At 38.8% G+C, this 20,696-nt stretch overlaps 1 protein-coding gene and 1 pseudogene across 1 annotated transcript; one reads left to right on the top strand and one right to left on the bottom strand.

The window, feature by feature from the left end:
* Positions 1 to 12,461: 12,461 nt before the first annotated feature.
* LOC149029341 (G-type lectin S-receptor-like serine/threonine-protein kinase LECRK3) lies at positions 12,462 to 15,599 on the bottom strand. The gene is given in 2 exon segments (XM_089150594.1): positions 12,462 to 14,503; positions 14,505 to 15,599. Coding segments are annotated over 2 exon segments (2,430 nt in total). The 5' UTR covers positions 15,224 to 15,599; the 3' UTR covers positions 12,462 to 12,792.
* Positions 15,600 to 17,252: 1,653 nt separating this feature from the next.
* LOC149029340 (G-type lectin S-receptor-like serine/threonine-protein kinase LECRK3) lies at positions 17,253 to 20,432 on the top strand (annotated as a pseudogene).
* The last annotated feature ends 264 nt before the right edge of the window (positions 20,433 to 20,696 follow it).

The raw sequence follows: 20,696 nt of genomic DNA, 5'->3' as shown, positions 1-20,696 counted from the left end.
GATCTAACTGATAAGATCCAACGACTACCTGAAGAAGGCTCAAGTGCATCCAACGAAGGAGATTCGAAGGTACACTCTATATAAACCTCACTACCATACAAGGTGAGGGGATCGAAAAGAATACTATCTGAGACTCAGGTTCAGATACATACTGATAGACCTAAACTATCAGCGATCTGCTATCTAGATCACCTTTCCCGATTCTTCATTCCTTAGCTCTGCGCTCCCCCCCCACCCCCTTTTTTTTTTTTCTTCCCCCCCCCCCCCCCCCCCCCCCGGCCCCCCCCCCCCCCCCCCCCCCCCCCCCCGGGGAGCCCCAGGGGTTGAGCAGATTTTGGACGCATCAAGTTTTAACAACGAAAATTTTCTTCTCTCATGATCCGGTTGAGTAGAAGTGAAAACAGCAGCAAACGTGAAGTAAAATCATTGACTTTTTCCGTCTTACTCTAAAGAAACACCATTTGAAAGCAAGCATCACAATAACAAGTCAACAAACCAATAAGTTTTAACCATGTCAATTATGGCTTTAAATTGCAAAACACTTACTTCGGATTTGTGCTGATTGACTTGGAGTCAACCAACATACACACACCGCAAGACCTACTTTAACACAGCAAGACTTACTTTAGATTTGTGTTGATTGACTTGGAGTCAACCAACGTACACACTGTAAGACCTACTTTAACACAGCAAGACTTACTTTAGATTTGTGTTGATTGACTTGGAGTCAACCAACGTACACACCGCAAGACCTACTTTAACACAACAAGACTTACTTTAGATTTGTGTTGATTGACTTGACATTCTTTAACATGGCAAGACTTATTTGGATTTGTATTGATCAAGGAACGAAATCTCGGCCAGGTTCGCCAGTTCGCTAGGTTAAAATCTAGCCAAGACTTCAAAAACCTATTTGTATATACCAAAATGAAACAGAGAAGGTAACTGACAGCTGTTAATCTGGGAGCGGAAATTAATTACCGACCACTGGCAAAACAAACATGGTGCGCACATTAGTCATGCCTTGACTCACCACACTAGGAATTGGATTTCTCCCTCTTCTTTTCCCTGGTCTCGATTCTCGATCCATTTGGAACTTGTCAAAAACACGGGAGAAAGCAAGTTGGTCTAGTTTGACGCTTTGATCGGCTGCTCCGAATTATTGGTTGACTCCAAGTCACCAACACAAATCCAAAAGTAAGTCTTGTCGTTTGGGTACATTGGTTGACTCCAAGCAAGACCAACTTTGAAAACGTCCTCATTGATGCTCTGGTTTTCGGAAGCACAAACTCGGCTTGCAGAGTTTCAGGCGAGGGAGGAGGAAGATGAACATTGCATTTACATTTGAGCCATTGCATTTGAGCCACGTGTGTGGCTCATGTGAACCCATGAAATTATTAAAAGAAGAAAAAAAATGACTTACCGTATTCATCGGTTCATCCCTTACATGACTTGACTAATGGAGTCATGATTTGACTCATTCCTATTAAGTATTATATTTTTATTTTTTTAAAAACTTGATGACAGCTGGTAGCCTGACACAAACGTTTGAAAAGATAACGTTTGAAAATCAAAAAATGATTATATTATATATATTTTAAACTTTGCCTTTTCATTTGATTATATTATATGTTTTTTAAACTGCATGAAATGAATTGCGGTTTTGCAATTCTCGGCGAAATCTCGGCTAGATTTTGCCAGTTCGCCTGGTTCACCACCTGGCCGAACCTAAAATAAGTGGCTAGACTAGATTTTAACCTAGCGAGAATGGGGTGATAATCATGGAATTGAAAGGGGGAAACTCATGGTTAAGTGTTTGCAAGGTTGCAGCACTTCAACCATGGTCCTAAGATCATAAATTGATAGAATAATGAATAGATTAGAAGAAGAATAGAAGGAATCATACCTTGAGTTGATGATTGAGGTGCAAGACTAATGATTGGAGTCAAAGATCTTCATAAACACCAAGAAAAGCCCAAGAGAGTGTCCAACCTCATGCTCTGGAGTGCCAATGATTAGTTTAGGTCCTCATTCTCGAGTTGCAAAAAGGTAGGGTCAAAATGGGAAGTAATTTTGTAAATTTTCGGATTTCATTACTGCTGGTCGACTGTCAGTCGACCAAGCAGTCGACCAAGGCATGACAACAACTTAGAACAGGGAATTGGAAGGCCAGACAGATCCGAATTGAGTTGGGTTTTCTCCTACAAGTCAATCAACAAGTCTAGTTTCAAGAAATACCTTCGGATTGATCACGGGGGTCTAATAAGTGCTTCAACTAAATCAATCTTCATCGATGCACAAATTTTCACTAAACACTGACAATGTGCTCAAGTAAGGGGCATCATTGTCAATGTCCATAGGTTCTGGATCAAGCATCGAATCTTCAACTAAGAGGGCCCACAAGTCTCTTCTACCTCCACTTCGGGTCTTCGGACCTATAACAATATAAAATCCAGGCCGGGTTAGGGTAAGAATAAGGCCGGATTTTACACTTTGGTCTATTTCTGGCATTTCTTTAGCTGACCACGCGAAGACATCTGCGTTTTGGGCTATGATGGTTGCCAGCCTCCAATTAAAGTCTTATGTTGGTCCCTCTCTCAAGATGGACTACACTAGTGGAACCTTTTGCAACCTTTCAATAGGCTCCCCTCATTACATTTGGCTTTCATCTCTATCATCACGCACTTCAACAACAATGGTGATTCTGGCAAGTGGTGCTATCAGTTCCTATCTAAAGAAGTTGAGATAACAGATCTTGGACTGCCTTTGGTCAGTCTTGCAGACACCAACACCTTAAGCAGTTGGAAACTTCATCATCATATGCCTGGGGGAGATTATTGCTCCCATCGCCGTTAATGTGGGGTGACCCAAGATGATGGTCTAAGCCGACAAGTTGCATATGACCATGAACATGGTAGGCAAAGTTACTTGTTGAGGAAAAGTTCCCACTGTTATCCAACTATATATTTTCCTCTACAGTGGTGGAACTTCTAGAAAAACCATAGAGCAAGGCTGCGGTTGGTTGGAGTGCTTCCTGATTGATCTTAAGTAGTCGGAAGGCATCTAGAGACAAAATATCTGAAAATGATCCAGTATCAACTAGAACTCTATAGATCGTGTGATTTGCCAACTTAACCTTGATCATGATGGCATCCTCATGTGGGGTGTGGACATCAACCAACTCCTTCTCGACTAAGGTAATTGGTTCACTATGAACGAAATGTATCACTACTGAGGGCTCAATGGCTCCTATGACATGTGTACATTGATTGATTTGCCTTAATGACTTGGGAGTGGACCTTCTGAATATAATGTTAATTCTAGGAAGGTCCTCGTCCCTAGGTGCCATTGGAGCTTTTCCTCTTGACTTTGTCCTATCTTGGGGAAGAGTCCTACTACGCCTTCTTGGATGAGGTGAGGTTTTCCTGCCATGAGTAGCTTTCACATGCTGATTTAAATGCCCTCTGGCAATTAGCTTTTCTATTTATACTTTAGCATATGACAATCATTAGTGGGATGCCCTCTATCTTTATGGTATTGACAATACTTTGACATGTCAGCCCTCTTTGGGTGTGTGTGTGTAACCTCCCAGGAGTTTTTAACGACCCTGAGTCTTCAGAGTCTTGGATCTACATTAAGATTGCAGATCATGACTTATTCAAAGGGGTGAATGCTTCTTCATCCTCCTCCATCACTCGCTTACCACGCCACTCCTATCTAGCCTTTGGATCTTTCATTTGGAAGCGTGATTTAGAACTTGATTTAAGAGTCTTCTGTATGACAGATCTCTCCTGATCCCTGTGATGACTACAATTTGCTTCTAAAACCTCTTCTACTGTGGCCATCTCATATCCCAAGTGCAATAATTCTACCAGTGTCTTGGGTTTCTTCTCAACAATAGAGGTTACCAACTTTGCTTTAGTTACGGCTCTTTTGAAGGCTATGAAGCCACCTTGTCATCAAGGTCTTCGAACAGGATGGAAATTTGATTAAAGCGAGTGATGAGATCTCGAATAGACTCCGAACGTCCCTGTTTAAGAGCTAACAGGTCGTCCTTTGTCTTATCCTTTTTGATTCCTCTCTTGAACCTTTCCACAAATGCATATCCCAACTCTGTAAAGTTGTGAATGGAGTGCTTGGGCAAGCGGGAGAACCAAGTGGTGGCAGGTCCACTTTATAGAATCCCCTCCCCCAAACATGGTCATAATAGATGTGAAATGACTTATGTGTACCATGCGATCCGTAGTTCCATTAAAAACTGTAAAAGTGGGGGTACAAAAACCTACTGGTAAAGGTGCGGTCATAATCTTAGGTACAAAAGGGTCCTGACTTAATACAAGTTGAACTTCATTAGGGATCTTCTACTCAAGTTGATAGAGACGCTGGTTCATATCTTGAACTTGACGATATAAACTTTCATCGCGAACAAATACAAGAGCCACTATTGTTTGATAAAGACCCTTGGACTCAGCCACACGCCCTTTCAATGCATGTGGAGGTTTTGAAACGTAAGGTGACTTTGCTCCAACTACAAGGAAGGAATGTCTGTCTGCATGAGCACCTAATCTGTAAAAAACAGACCAGTGTCCACTTTCGTCCACAACTTTGGCCTTCCCCTTCCCCTTACACCTTGCCTGCTAAACGGGAAGCGTATCTGCATAATTTCCCTGGGCCCTGTCATGGTGACCGATAGGGGAAGGAACTGCTATGTTAGGTAAGGCTGCAACAGGGGCAGAGGGTGGCATGAGTTGGCTCAATTGGTTCACCATAGACTGGAAGGAACCCATCATCTCCAACATTTTTTGTTGTAGATCCATCAACTGCATAGGATCTGGAGTAGAATTAGGAGTGACTCCTTGTGTAGGGAGTTCTGCATGTAACTCCGCAGTGGTTGGTAGACGTTCACGTACTAAAGGCACATGTGTATCCTTGGAGGTCCCCCCTTGCTGGGGTAGCCTCTTTTTTCTTGACGGAGGATTTTCCAAGGATTTGGAACCATGATCACCCGAGTTATCACCAGCCATCTTTATCTTCACAAATGTCCAAAAATCAAAGGGAAAAGCTACTGATGATTTTTTTCGTTAGCGTTTCGCACAGATGGCATTAAATGTTGCTCCACAGATGGCATTAAATGTGGCTCCAAAATATGACTGCAGACCAATTGGTTCGTAAAAAGACCAAACCTGGTTCTTGGTTCTTACAAAACAAAGAAGTGAGTGTGGGCTGCCTCTAGGGACAGGAAGTCACCTCTGATGATTAAGTCAGATTCTGATGAACACAAATCCTCATAAAGAGGAGTAAATGATCCCAAATGACCAACAGAGAATGTCTTCTTGGGTAGTTTCAAGAGAGTAATAACCAAAGTTAATGTTTGTGAATTTACTTCATTCATAGAGAATGTGGGTATATATATCATGTCTATACCTCTGAGGTAATGAGAAGGCCTCTCTTGATTCCCAAAGGAGGGTGGCGATGGCCTGAGATGTGTAGCTTCTTCAAAGCAAGCCAGGTGCTCAAGCTTCCCAAAGAAGTCTCGAGACAACTGGATGTAATCCCACAATAAGAAGGGATTAGATTCACGCTGACATAAATGTGATAGGAAGTCGAATATTTGGCATAAAAAATGGTAAGGTGCACTCTTCGAGGAAACCTTAAGCAAATGAGAAGCTTCCTAGCTCTCAATGAGCATTTAATGAATCTCAGTGCATTCAATGCTGAACTTAATGCATTGATTGACGTCTGGAGATAGATGCGCCGAATCCTCTGGCGTCGTTACTTTATCTAAGATGTAGCTTGTTGGATGCTCATTTGAAAAGTCATCCGAGAGGCCCCTCATGAGAGCTGGCCGTCAGCTAGAGGTGCTCTTCTAAGCAAGTGCCGAGAAGTGCCTTGTTGAAAAGCATCTTACGAACTCAACGAACTATGACCAAACCAGCTGTATTGGTTTGCTTGGTTCACTTGGGCTGAAGAATTTAAACGAAATGTTCATAACAAGTAGGGATAGGGACTAGCAGATTCCAATAGAAATGATCTTATCTATGGTAATATGCCGGCCGGATTGCTGCGAACTGAAATTCCTTGATAAAGAGCTTGGATCAAATTGAATTGTGGAAGCAAGATCACTCGAATGAAGCAGCATTGCCCTATATGTACAATACAAAAAATCCACAAACCCCCTTACATGTACAATACAGAAAATCCACAAATACATTTTCAACATATCATTTACGAGCCCTAGAAAAAGTGGACCAGTAAATTATGGTAGCTGGCTGATTCTTGGGATACTGGTGACTAAAAATGTTTTTGAAGAGCAAGTACCTCTGCCAGCTTCAACGACTGAAAACGAATTTGATGCTTTGTGTTGGATAAATGAAATGCTTTTCTTTAAAAATAAGATTTTTTTTTTGAGAATCCCTATGAAAGAATGCAAAGAAAAACTCTAATTTTGATAAGTAGGTTGCTTACTTTGATGGGTAAGTCTTATGTATTTATAAATAAACATAGCTGTTGTACAAGATTCGTTTACAATATTTAAATTTGAATTTAAAATAAAAAACTTCAATTCAAATTTAAAAACTTGAATTCAAAAGTTGAATTCAAAAATTGAATTCAAAAACTTGAATTCAAAAATCAAATTCAAATCATAACAGATCCGTTATGGTCTTTAATCCCCCCTCAAACTTTGCATTGGCAGGTGCAAGAGTTTGTCTCTATGCTTGAAGAAAGCTTGTGATGTTAAGCCCTTAGTAAACACATCTGCAATTTGATCATCTAACCGAACAAAGTGCACTTTTATGGTGTTGTTCTGAACCAAATCTTGGACAAAATGATAGTCTACTTCTATATGTTTTGTGCGAGCATGTAGCACTGGATTTGCAGCCATTTGTGTTGCAGACACATTATCACAATAAATGTCCATTCCTCTTGGAAGTTGTACTTGCAAATCACGTAGAACATAAGAAATCCATAGTAATTCAGATGCTGTGACAGCAAGGGATTTGTACTCAGCTTCTGTACTTGATCTAGATACTGTAGGTTGTTTCTTGGAAGATCATGATAACAAATTATCACCAAGAAAAGTGCAAAACCCACTAGTTGATCGGCGTGTGTCTGGACATCCTACCCAATCTGCATCAGTGTAAGCAGCTATGAAAGAAAGTTGGGTTGGTTTCAAGAGAACACCAGCACCAATAGTGTGCTTGACATAACGTAAAATACGTTTTGCTGCTTGTAGATGATCTTCTGTGGGAGATTGCATGAACTGACACACTTGATTGACTGCATAGGAGATATCTGGTCGAGTGATCGTCAGATATTGTAAGGCTCCTACTAATTGTTTGTATGGTGTTGGATCAGGTAGGGGATAACCTGTTGTTGACGATAACTTTGTTCCAACAGCAATTGGGGTTGTGCATGGCTTTGAAGTCTCCATTCCTGTAGACGTTAATAAATCAATGGAGTATTTACTTTGAGTGAGTAAAAGACCATCTGAACTTCAATTAGCCTCAATTCCCAAGAAGTAACGTAAGTGTCCCAAATCTGTCATTGCAAATTCTTTGCTCAGGCTTTGAATAACCTCTTGAATTGCAGCTTCATTGGCTCCTGTCAATATTATATCATCTACATATAACAGCAATACTATCATTGTACCTTGGGTTTTGCGTGTAAACATGGAAGAATCTGTCACGCTTTGCTTGAAACCTTCTCCTTGTAGGTATGTTTTGAATCTATGAAACCAAGCTCGTGGAGCTTGCTTGAGACCATAAATTGCTTTTCGTAGATGACAAACATGGGTTGGTTTAGATGTGGAAACATACCCCTGTGGTTGTTCCATGTAAACATCTTCTACTAAGTTGCCATTCAAGAAGGCATTTTTCACATCAAGTTGATGTACTGGCCATGACTTTGAGAGTGCAATGGTTAAAACTGTCCGAATGGTGGCTGGCTTTACAACTGGACTAAATGTTTCATGAAAGTCCACTCCTGCCTGCTGGTTGAACCCCTTGGCAACTAAGCGTGCCTTGTATCTCTCAATGGAACCATCACTTTTTGTCTTGATCCTATACACCCACTTACAGCCTACAATATTCATACCCTTGGAATAAGGCACCAAGTTCCAAGTCTGATTGTCTATCACGGCTTTGTATTCTTTTTGCATTGCATCAATCCACTTTGGGTTTTTTGAGGCTGATTTGTAGGTTTTAGGTTCAGTTGGGATGTTGGAGATGGTGGTAAGAAAGGTTTGAGGTATTGGGTGTCTAATAGTGAGTAAAGAGAGAGGGGGTTTTGGTTTGGCGGAATTGGTTTTACTCCTAGTAATCATAGGATGAGATGGTTGGGGCTATGGTTGGTCTATTGTTGGTGAGGATTGATTAACATCGTGGGTTGGATTTTCCATTGATATGGCTGGTGATGATGTTGTAGGGGTTGTTTGTGATGGTTGGTTGCTTGAAATAAGTGAAGAAGAATGTGAAGTGAGTGGAGGCACATTTGGTGGGGTGTGTGGGATTAGGATTAAAGAGACGGTGTGAGGGTGGCATTGATGCATACTCGAACAAAATGATCATTCTTTCTCCAAGTTTGAAATGCTGGATTCGGCGTTTGAGTTTCTCCAGTAGTGATAGTTTGATTTGGCATTGATCTAGTACCATCAAGATGATGCATAAGATCACAGGTAATAAAAATGGATTCTAATTCTTCTCTCCACATGAGATAATTTGCTCCATCAAGCTTGACAGAAACAAGGTTGGAGATATTGGTAATGGGGAATGGAGTGTTAGCAGTGGCCATTGAAAATGTAGTGTTTTGGAAAGAAAAAAAATTCTCAAAACCTTAGCTCTAATACCATGAAAGAATGCAAAGAAAAACTCTAATTTTGATAAGTAGGTTGCTTACCTTAATGGGTAAATCTTATGTATTTATAAATAAACATAGCTGTTGTACAAGATTCGTTTACAATATTTAAATTTGAATTCAAAATTAAAAACTTGAATTCAAATTTAAAAACTTGAATTCAGTTGAATTCAAAAACTTGAATTCAAAAATCAAATGCAAACCATAACAGATCCGTAATGGTCTTTCACCCTAAGACGATAATAAAAGTGACCGTAACATGTAAAAAAAAGTCCAATTATGGCAAGAGATAAGACTTCCAATTTCCTAAAGTCCCTTCATGAATCTGTTAAGCATCGTTATTCGTGGAAATAAAAAATACGACCCCAGGAAGGCTGCTCTTTGCACGGAAACTATTAGTTGGGGTCATCTACCAATCTTATGCTTGTTAAAGTTGAGGTTTTGAAATACAAGAAATCCTTTTTTATCCTCAATGCAATTGTTTATTTTAGTATTGAACCAAAAGCTACACCTTCATTTTACCAAAAAATAAAAATGTTGTACCTTTGCAAACAAATAAAGAATAATATTATCTGCACACCTCTCTATCATGTGATAAGGAGGAGAGACCACCTCTGGTGTGGGTCCTACTGAAATTTTTACTTTTAATTTTTTTCTTCAATATTTATAAGTAAGCCCCATCACTATGAGGGAAGTACATTGTTCTCCTCTGATGAAGAAGTGATTCAAACTCCAATCCTCTACCCTCATTATTGGTTGTCCTATCTATACACTCTCATTGGATAATTTTGACTATCAAATTTGATGGTCCAAACTGTTTTAATTTTCCTCTATTAGAATAAATAAAAATATTGGGATAATTATTATTGGCCCCTCATACTTTGGTTTATTACTAATCAAACCCCCTACTTTGTGAAATTTCTATTGCCCTCCTCATTTCTAACCGTGTTAAGTCACTATTATCAACAAATATGAAATGTTTATTTTGCCCTTAAAATTTAGAAATAAAAAATATTGCATTATCCTCATTTATAGAAACTATATTGAATGTCAATTATATCTTTAAAATCTTACATTTTAGAATTAGTTTTGGATTTGGTGGGGCCACATACTTATGGTTGTTTAAACTTTCACATTCCACTTAAATTTTTCATAATCACCATGAAAGAAGTTTTACAAACAAATTAGCATACAAGATGCTAATTGATAGAAAATTTGGTAACACAAATAATTGTTAGCATATATTATGTGATTTTCAATTTCCAACTTTGAATTAAATTTGATATTTCTTAATATTTTGGTTTCTATTTTAAGTTTTATTTAATTACATATTTCATTTATTTGATGATTTCCTTTTAGAGAAGAAAAATCACAAATCAGTGTTTCTTTTTTAAAAAATAAAAGTTAATTTAAAGTTAATTTTTTCCAATAGTTAATTAAAGGTAGTATTATAACTTGACAAAAGAGTAAATAAGTAAAAAGATAATTGCAGGGTTATTTTTGCGATTTTGAAAAAATATATAGATGCCACATCATCAGTAAACTAACGGATCTTAACGGTAGGGGGCATTAATAATTGTAGACAAAGTTAAAGGTTGGATAGCAATTTTAAAAAAAACAATGGATAAAGTAGTAATAAAATCAAAGTACAAGAGGGCAACAATAATTATCCCAAAAATATTTCATTAGGCTTTAATAAGTTATGGCCAAGGTTTGAGATGATTTTTCACTGAAGATGAAAAAGAAACACAATATAACCCTAATTATTTTTCTCTCCTTCTCATTAACGAATAAGAGAAAATCCAACTTTAAAAGAGAAGGTAAATGTCCTTGCCCCAACAAGTGCCCTAAAATAATATAAGAATCTCTAAACAATTTGAACATTCAATTAGTCACATTAAACAGCTTAAAATTTTGAAGACAACTCACAGTCAATGTCTAAGAATGGTGAATAAGCCTATTCAGGCCCTATTTCGATGCCTATATTCTAGATGGTGAAATTTGTCTAGCTAAAAGCATAACAATACTAAGTGAGTTTCAAATTTGGTGCAAATATATTGATGGTCTACCACCATGACAAAATGTTTGAAATTGTTCAGGCATGGAAGTACAAAATTCCATATCATCGCATGTTAATAGCAATTAGACATCATAACTAGTACTTACCGTAGCAATAATTTGCCAAGATCATTGGGTACCTTTGACCCTTCTTAGACCCTATTAATCACAAGAACCTTGTGTATTGGATATCACCAATTCTCTAATGGTAGGTTGCTCTCCATAGTGATATAACGATCGTATAGATAGAGCCAAACATGAATGAGAACAAGGCTAGGCCATCGTGGCCCGATTCACTCAAGGACAATTAGGGCAAGATTGAGCTTCGCTGTCCCATCAATGTTCAGTGTTAGGGTCAAGAATTTAAAGTCCTAAATCAAGGTCAGAATTTTAAACTTAGTTACAAGCATTCAATACTGGAATTGGATTTGAAAGAACTGACCCAATCCATCCATGTTACAGACCCTCCACTCCCTCAACGAGAAGCCTAAAAAAAATGCAAGGCACTAATGGGAATTGAGAATAGAGATGCCTCTTCAGTGTTCTCTACAAATTTAATATTCTCCACCAATATTCAGCCAAGAGAGTGGGCTACACCACTAGCCTCTCTTAGGGCCTGTTTGGTTACATGAGTCTAGAGATTTCAAATATCTAGAGATTTCAAATCTATAGATTTCAAATCTATGGAATTATAATTTAAAAAATTAGATGTTTGGTTGTGGAATGAAATCTGTGGATTCATCCTAAAAAACTATTTGATCGACTTGATTTTTGTAAATGTGCAAATATATAGCTTTTTTGAAATCTCTGGATTTCACCCCTTACCCATAAATCTATAGATTCACGTTTTTAGTGTAAAAAGGTGAATCTCTAGATTTCATGAATCTAGAGATTTTTACAACCAAACATGTATAATTCTCAGATTCATGAATCCAGAGATTTGAAATCTCCAGATTCATGTAACCAAACAGGCCCTTAAAAAATTACATATGCTAATTTCCACTAGAAATCACGGTTTGAAAATGCTTGAAGATAAATATGATAACCATTGTAGGCTTTTGCCAGCTCGAGGGTCAAATTCTCATAACAAGCCACACGGTATGATTTGTAATGTCGTATTTAACAATTTATTAAAGCCTTTTTTTTGGTGAAAAACAATTTGTTAAAGCTACAGCATTTTTGAATAGCATCATCTTCATGTAAAGTTCTCTAGCATGCAATAAACATCTTCAGAGTGCTAAAGACCACAGTTATCTAAGGCATTTCTAAACTTCCCCACCCAAAAAAAAAAAAAAAAAAAAAAAAAACCATTGGAAACATCGAAAGATATTTAGATTGACCATCAACCCACAAAAAAAAAAAATTCAATGCTGTCCTGAGTCACACCTTAATATTAATGCCATCGCTTGAGACTCCTATTACCGTTAGTCTCAGTTAGTTTTTTTCATACATTTCCAATATTACTCCCTAACTCTAAGGGAAGAAGCTGGTTAAGGAGAAGAAAACAAAACAAATTTTAGTGTGAGAACAGAAATCATAAAGATGCAAGATTGGAAGTAAATGATTGGCTACAGATGGTAGAGGAAGATGAAGATGAATCAAGCTTAGAATTTTACATTCAAGGGCATTGCTTCTACAGGAACAAACACTTGAATTTGCATATTTAATACTTGAGCATAACTGAATTTCCATACATAGGATAGATGGAATTCTATTACAATAAATAAACAAATCACCATCCTTATTGTTCAAGGCTTTCATCTGGATAAAAGTTGCAGTGCGAAATAAAAGATGTAATTTTTGAAACAGAAAACTGGAGTGCCAATTCCAATTGTGTGAATCGATTGAAGGAGATGAAGTGGAAAATTACTGCAGGTTCCTTCAAGCATCTGTGACAAAAGAGCTGTAAGGGCAAGGGGATGGTGGACGGGGAACCTCAACAGCTCCTTCAAGCATCTGTAACACCTTCTTCATTGGAGGCCTCAGTGTTGGGTCCTCTTGAATACACCAAATTGCTATCATCACCAAATTCAAAAGCTTCCTCTCGTCTGCTGTAGCCTCCTCATCCTTATCCACCAAATCTCCCAGTTTATCTTCTTTGTAGCAGTCATAAGCCCAGTCTGTCAATATTGCTTTGTCTTCTCCACCCCATGCTGACTCCACACACCTCCTACAAGAGAGAATCTCCAGCAACATCACACCAAAACTATAGACGTCCACTTTCGCTGTGATAGGCATACTTCGGAACCACTCTGGAGCCACATACCCTTTAGTTCCTCTAATGCATGTTTTAGTTAAGGCCTGGTCAGGCATCAATAGTTTTGCTAATCCAAAATCAGAAATTCTCGGTCTGAAAAATTCGTCAAGAAGTATGTTCTGAGGCTTTATATCACAATGCACAATCTGGATGCTGCACTCCTCATGCAAATAAGCAAGCCCTCTTGCAATTTCAATTGCAATCTGGGTTCTTTGGTCCCAATGAGGCCTTGAGAATCCAAAGATAAAGTTGGCCAAAGAGCCATTGCTCATAAACTCATAAACCAAGAGCCTGTGAGTCCCTCGGTCACAAAATCCAAACAATCGAACTAAATTCCTGTGGTGGGTCTGGCCAATCACACTTACCTCTGTTTTGAATTCCTTCTCGCCTTCTTGAACCACCTTGTCTAGCCTCTTGACAGCAATTGGATTTCTAGAGCCTAATGGGTAGATACCTTTGTAAACTATCCCAAAACCACCCTTTCCCAATTCTTCTTTGAACCCATTTGTAGCGTCTTCAAGTTCACTGTATGTAAATGAACGCAGATTAGTCTCTGAGATGCTAGAAACTTGATTGCTACTTTTGGCCCTTCGGCGGAATACAAGGAAAGCAGTAAGGCAAGTTATGACTAACAATAGGAAGTTCATGAATAAAGAACCACCCAATGATCCAACCAGGATAGCTATTATTGGATCTTTGATAGTCGGCCCTGAAGAAGTTGCAGGAGTTACAGAACAACTTGCATGCCTTATTTTGAAAATAGCCTTTCCAGTGTCACTTGCGCTCAACTTTCCATTGGAGATTGGAAGCCTCTTCTTCCAACATGTTACGTTTCTGAAAATAACAACTGCACAGTCTCGGTCCTGCAAGCAAGAATTCTTGCAGTCTGTTTCACTAACCGGCTGAATCCTTTCATAATCATTTAGTGGCCAATCTGTCCCACTCAACTCCTGGAAATCAAACCGACTCTCCAGGGAACCAAATTCACCCTCTTCACATACAAGTGGAACTTTGGGTTTGCAGCCACTGAGAGGGTTTTTTGGATCATTGAAAGTGTATTCAGGTGGACATTCACAGATGGGCATCCCATTAGCAGCTCCACAATAGCTATTATACCCACAAGCACCACTACCCAAAGACCCATTAAAGTCACAGACTTTATCAGGAGTTGGCAATGAACTCTCAATGGTCCATTCTCCATTAACGCCACGAGAAAGCTTTGGATGCGAGTACAGATAAAATGTTCCCCCAGCATCAAGGGTCGCTCTGTGATAGAAATCAGAAACCGGGAGTACGTCATCAGGTGAGAGATCCAAAATGATTCCATTGCTACCCTAGGAAACACAAACGGCCTGATGATTCATTGAAGACCAACGTGGAACGGTTATCAGCGGGATTAGATTCATAGTAGTATGGAGGCTGGTAGGGATAATAAGCCGGCGATTCGGAGACAGAATTGAGTGCAAGAGTTCCATCTTCTTGAAGCAATTGGAGCTGAAACCTTCCCCGTGAGTAATTAGTCATCGACAGCTTTGAAATAAGAGTCCCACCCACTTCCAGTACTTGTCCAGGCAACATGGTATCTGTAGGATGGCTGAAGCTCTGCCATAGATGAACAGAATTGTTACTTTCAAGCACGAAGTTGCCATTGTCGAGCATGGCAGCGTAAGCGACAACATCGCTGGGATTTGATACTTCAGCCGTCCATAACTTTTGGCCATTGGAGTCAGAAAGAACAAGTTGTCCATCTATTCTAAGCTCAATTTTGGACTTCTTTAGAACTGGATTTCCACGATTGGCGTACCAAACGATGGTTTTATCTGGTATTTGATTGAACCAGATGCAGAGCAAGAAGGAATCTGTATCAAGGGTGCGAAACCCGAAGGCAAAGTCCTTGGAAGGCGAAATCCATTGAGAACCTCCATCGCCGGCTATGAGATAGTTACCCACGGTCACATTAGTTTGACAGACAACCAAGAAGGGGAAAAGTAGAAAGGAGAAGAAGAGAACATGACGAAAAACATCATCAGAAGCCATTGCCAAAAAGCGATTCATGAAAAGGCCTAACAGAACTCAAAACGTTTTGAAAGCAAGATATTATGAAGTTTGAAAATCAATTAGAGAAGAAAGAAATCTAATCCTAATGTGCAGTTACTCTGCAATTGAAAAAAAGACCTTGAGACATTACAGAAGCATTATGGTTCGGTAAACTCAAATGGTCCTTAAAAGGAGTTCTGTTTGAATGATCTTCCTGTTGGTCTTTTGTAAGATTCATACTTTTTAGTGGAGAGGTCGTAGGTTCAACTCTTTCAAACGGCATTTCCAAAGTTAAAAAAGCAACAGCTCGAGAAAAAAATAGTCATCACAAAGTTACACTTGACTGGTTTGCTGATGATAACTAGTCCTTCAACCGCAGCCACACCTCAATCATTTTGAGTAATCATGATCAAAGTCTCATGGGAAGGTGAGGCCATAGGATTGAAGGTCACTATTTTAAATGACAAAAAATCTCAATTGTGGTCCAAGAATCATGTGGAATATTCCATATGGATTTCTTTAGGAAATTATAGGTGTGGAACCTTTTAATCAAAGCTTAAAATCTTGTTTGCAAGGCTGATTTAATTAGGGGTCTTTCACTAAGAAGTATGGATCTTATCATTCTATCGACGCTGATGATAACTAGTCCTTCAACCGCAGCCACACCTCAATCATTTCGAGTAATCATGATAAAAGTCTCATGGGAAGGTGGGGCCATAGGATTGAAGGCCATTATTTTAAATGACAAAAAATCTCAATTGTTGTCCAAGAATCATGTGGAAATTTCTATATGGATTTCTTTAGGAAATTTTAGGTGTGGAACCTTTTAATCAAAGCGTAAAAGCTTGTTTGGTTGATTTAATTAGGGGTCTTGCTTCACTGAACAAATAATATTGTTTAAAGTGTTTTAAGTCAATTCATTAAATGATCAAAATATCTATCTTCCTACACACTGTAATGTTTTAAAGCGAGTCTAATGGTATAGCCCATTCTCTTGGGAACTAAAATCCAGTCCATTTCCTTGTAGATGTATGACATGTGTTTTAACATTACATCAAAATGTTAAAGTCCATTTATAAGTCCATTTATTCCATTTTTGACGAGATCTATTTCCTTGTAGATATATGACATGTGTCTTAAAATTTTAAAAAAAAAAGATGTGACTTATAAATAGACTTCAACATTTTGATGTAATGTTAAAACACATGTCATACATCTACAAGGAAATAGACCTCGTCAAAAATGGAATAAATGGACTTATAAATGGACTTCAACATCTTGATGTAATGTTAAAACACATGTCATACATCTACAAGAAAATGGACTGGATTTTAGTTCCCAAGAGAGTGGGCTATACCATTAGACTCGCTTTAAAACATTACAGTGTGTAGGAGAGGAGAGATATTTTGAACATTTAACGAATTGACTTAAAACACTTTAAACAATATTATCTGTTCAGTGCAGTGTCGATAGAATGATAAAATCCATACTTCTTAGTGAAAGACCCCTAATTAAATCAACCTAACAAGATTTTAAGCTTTGATTAAAAGGTTCCATACCTAAAATTTCCTACAGAAATCCATATGGAATATTCCACATGATTCTTGGACCACAATTGAGATTTTTTGTCATTTAAAATAGTGGCCTTCAATCCTATGGCCTCACCTTCCCATGAGACTTCGATCATGATTACTCGAAATGATTGAGGTGTGGCTGTGGTTGAAGGACTAGTTATCATCAGCAAACCAGTCAAGTGTAACTTTGTGATGACTATTTTTTTCTCGAGCTATTGCTTTCTTAACTTTGGAAATGCCGTACTTCTTAGTGAAAGACCCCTAATTAAATCAACCTAACAAGATTTTAAGCTTTGATTAAAAGGTTCCACACCTAAATTTTTCTAAAGAAATCCATATGGAATATTCCACATGATTCTTGGACCACAATTGAGATTTTTTGTCATTTAAAATAGTGACCTTCAATCCTATGGCCTCACCTTCCCATGAGACTTTGATCATGATTACTCAAAATGATTGAGGTGTGGCTGCGGTTGAAGGACTAGTTATCATCAGCAAACCAGTCAAGTGTAACTTTGTGATGACTATTTTTTTCTCGAGCTGTTGCTTTTTTAACTTTGGAAATGCCGTTTGAAAGAGTTGAACCTACGACCTCTCCACTAAAAAGTATGAATCTTACAAAAGACCAACAGGAAGATCATTCAAACAGAACTCCTTTTAAGGACCATTTGAGTTTACCGAACCATAATGCTTCTGTAATGTCTCAAGGTCTTTTTTTCAATTGCAGAGTAACTGCACATTAAGATTAGATTTCTTTCTTCTCTAATTGATTTTCAGACTTCATAATATCTTGCTTTCAAAACGTTCTGAGTTCTGTTAGGCCTTTTCACGAATCGCTTTTTGGCAATGGCTTCTGATGATGTTTTCCATCATGTTCTCTTCTTCTCCTTTCTACTTTTCCCCTTCTTGGTTGTCTGTCAAACTAATGTGACAGTGGGTAACTATCTCATAGCCAGCGATGGAGGTTCTCAATGGACTTCGCCTTCCAAGGACTTTGCCTTCGGGTTTCGCAGCCTTGATACAGATTCCTTCTTGCTCTGCATTTGGTTCAATCAAATACCAGATAAAACCATCGTTTGGTATGCCAATCGTGGAAATCCAGTTCTAAAGAAGTCCAAAATTGAGCTTAGAACAGATGGGCTACACTTAATTACAAATTCCAGTGGCCAGGACTTGAGGATAGCTGGGGTCTCAAATGCCAGCGAAGTCGCTTACGCTGCCATGCTCGACAATGGAAACTTCGTGCTTGAAAGTAAGAATTTTTCTCACGTATGGCAGAGCTTCAGCCAACCTACAGATACCCTCTTGCCTGGACAGATACTGCACGTGGGTGGGAATCTTACTTCAAAGCTGTCGATGACTGACTACACACGGGGAAGGTTTCAGCTCCAGTTGCAACAAGATGGAACTCTCGTTCTCAATCCTGTCTCCATACCGGGTTATTTTTCTTACCCTTCATACTTCTCTTAGGGATCTAATCCCGCTGATAACCGTGCCACGTTGGTCTTCAATGAATCAGGCAGTTTTTATTTACAGGGGAGCAATGGAAGCACTGTAGAACTCTCACCTTCCATCACATTCCCAATCTCAGATGTTTATCACCGGGCAACCCTTGATGTTCTTGGGGCAGTTTATCTGTATGCTCATCCAAGGTCTTCTAATGGCAATAATGGAAACTGGTCTATTATGAAATCATTTCCTGATAATGTCTGTGACATTTCGGGGGAGTATGGTAGCGGTGCTTGTGGGTATAATAGCTACTGCAATGTTTCTAACGGTATGGCCATCTGTCAATGCCCACCTGAATACACCTTCATTGATCCTAACAACAATCTGAGTGGTTGCGAACCAAAAATCCCACTTGTATGTAAAGAAGGTCAATCTGGTTACTTTGAGAGTCTGTTTGAATCCACGAAGCTGAATGGCACTGATTGGCCACTTACTGACTACGAAGAGATTACGCCCATTACTGAAAATGAGTGCTGGAAGTCTTGCTTGCAGGACTGTTACTGTGCAGTTGTTATTTTTAGGGATGTGACATGCTGGAAGAAAAGGCTTCCAATCTCCAATGGGAGGTTCAATGCAAATGATACTGGAAAGGCTATATTCAAGATTAAAAGGAATGCAAGTTCTCCGACTCCTTCAAGTTCTTCTACCGCAAACAATCAAGATAATCAAACGATACCCGTCCTGGCTGGATCATTGGGCGGTTCTCTATTTGTCAATTTGATATTGTTAGCTGCAACTTGTCTGATTGCTTTCTTTGAGTACAAACGTAAAGCTAGAAATGAAGTTTTTAGCATTTCAGAGACTAATCTGCGTTCCTTTACATACAAAGAACTCGAAGAAGCCACAAATGAGTTCAAAGAAAAACTGGGGAAGGGTGGTTTTGGCGCTGTCTACAAAGGTTTCTACCCATTAGGCTCTAAAGATCTGATTGCAGTCAAGAAGCTGGACAAGGTGGTTCAACAAGGTGAGAAAGAATTTAGAGCAGAAGTAAGTGCCATTGCTCAGACCCAACACAAGAATTTAGTTCGGTTATTTGGATTTTGTGACGAAGGACCACACAAGCTTTTGGTATATGAGTTCATGAGCAATGGCTCTTTGGCTGACTTTATCTTCGGAAACTCAAGGCCTCCTTGGAACCAAAGAATCCAGATTGCAATTGGGATTGCAAGAGGGCTTGCTTACTTGCACGAAGGATGCAGCAGCCAGATAATCCATTGTGATATAAAGCCTCAGAACATACTTCTAGACGATTTTTTCAGGCCAAGGATTTCTGATTTTGGGTTGGCAAAGCTGTTGATGCCTGACCAGGTCTTGACTCACACAGGTATTAGAGGAACGAAAGGGTATGTAGCGCCGGAGTGGTTCCGTGGTATGCCAATCGCGGCACAGGTGGATGTTTATAGCTTTGGTGTAATGTTGTTGGAGATTATCTCTGGTAGGAGGAGTGTGGAGACAACAAGGGGTGATGATGACAAAGCAATATTAACAGATTGGGCTTATGACTGCTACAGAGAAGGTAAACTAGAAGAATTGGTGGAGAGGGATGAGGAAGCCACAAGGGATGAGGAGAGGCTACTGACTTTGGTGATGATAGCTATTTGGTGTATTCAAGAGGATCCATCACGGAGGCCAACAATGAAGAAGGTGTCGCGGATGCTAGAAGGAGCTGTTGATGTTCCATGTCCACCATGTCCTTTCCCCTTCATCTCTTTTGTCACTGGAGCTTGAATGAACTTTTGAGGTTCCTTCTCCACCAGCACCTTTACTTCTCTCTCTCTTCCTTCCTTAGTTGTTTCACAGAATTGGAATTGGCACTCATATTTTCTATTTCAATCTACTTTACAGCTTTTCTTTCACCTTGCAACCTGGATTCACATGTAAGCTTTGAGCAAAACAAATGGCTGTTTGTTAATTGGATGTAGATTTTGGTAGGATGCTAGAAATCTGTTTCTGTCAGATATATGCAAATACAACTGTAAGTGTTTCTTCTTGTAAACAAGTGGTCATTACATTATGAGTACTCCAAAGATATGACTGCAAATTTGTTGCCCAAATGAGCTGAAGGAAAGATCAATCGATACCATTAGATGCCAAAAAGTTCCAAACTAAACTAGTAGTTCTGAATCCGTCTTTGAATTGTAGCCATTGAGGGTTACTTTAATGATAAACTGTGAACATTTTATTCATTGCTGTCTGATATGGGCAATCTGTATTGCCACCTAAGAAAACTAGAGTTTTCTTTTAAAAATGAGATAGAGAGAGGCTTCATGTTATGGTACTTTTCTATTTATCCTAAATCAGAATTTAAATGATTCAGAACAAAATTTATATAAGTATTATAAATTTTAATTAATAAATAAATCCTATTGATATTAAAGGATCTTGCAAGTTTGACATATTCCAAAGGA

This window comes from Hakea prostrata, chromosome 1 (assembly GCF_041222555.1).
Source record: "Hakea prostrata isolate BN-2017 chromosome 1, UWA_Hpros_2, whole genome shotgun sequence".
In the NCBI taxonomy this organism is placed as follows: domain Eukaryota; kingdom Viridiplantae; phylum Streptophyta; class Magnoliopsida; order Proteales; family Proteaceae; genus Hakea; species Hakea prostrata.
This window is presented reverse-complemented; position numbering and strand designations above follow the sequence as displayed.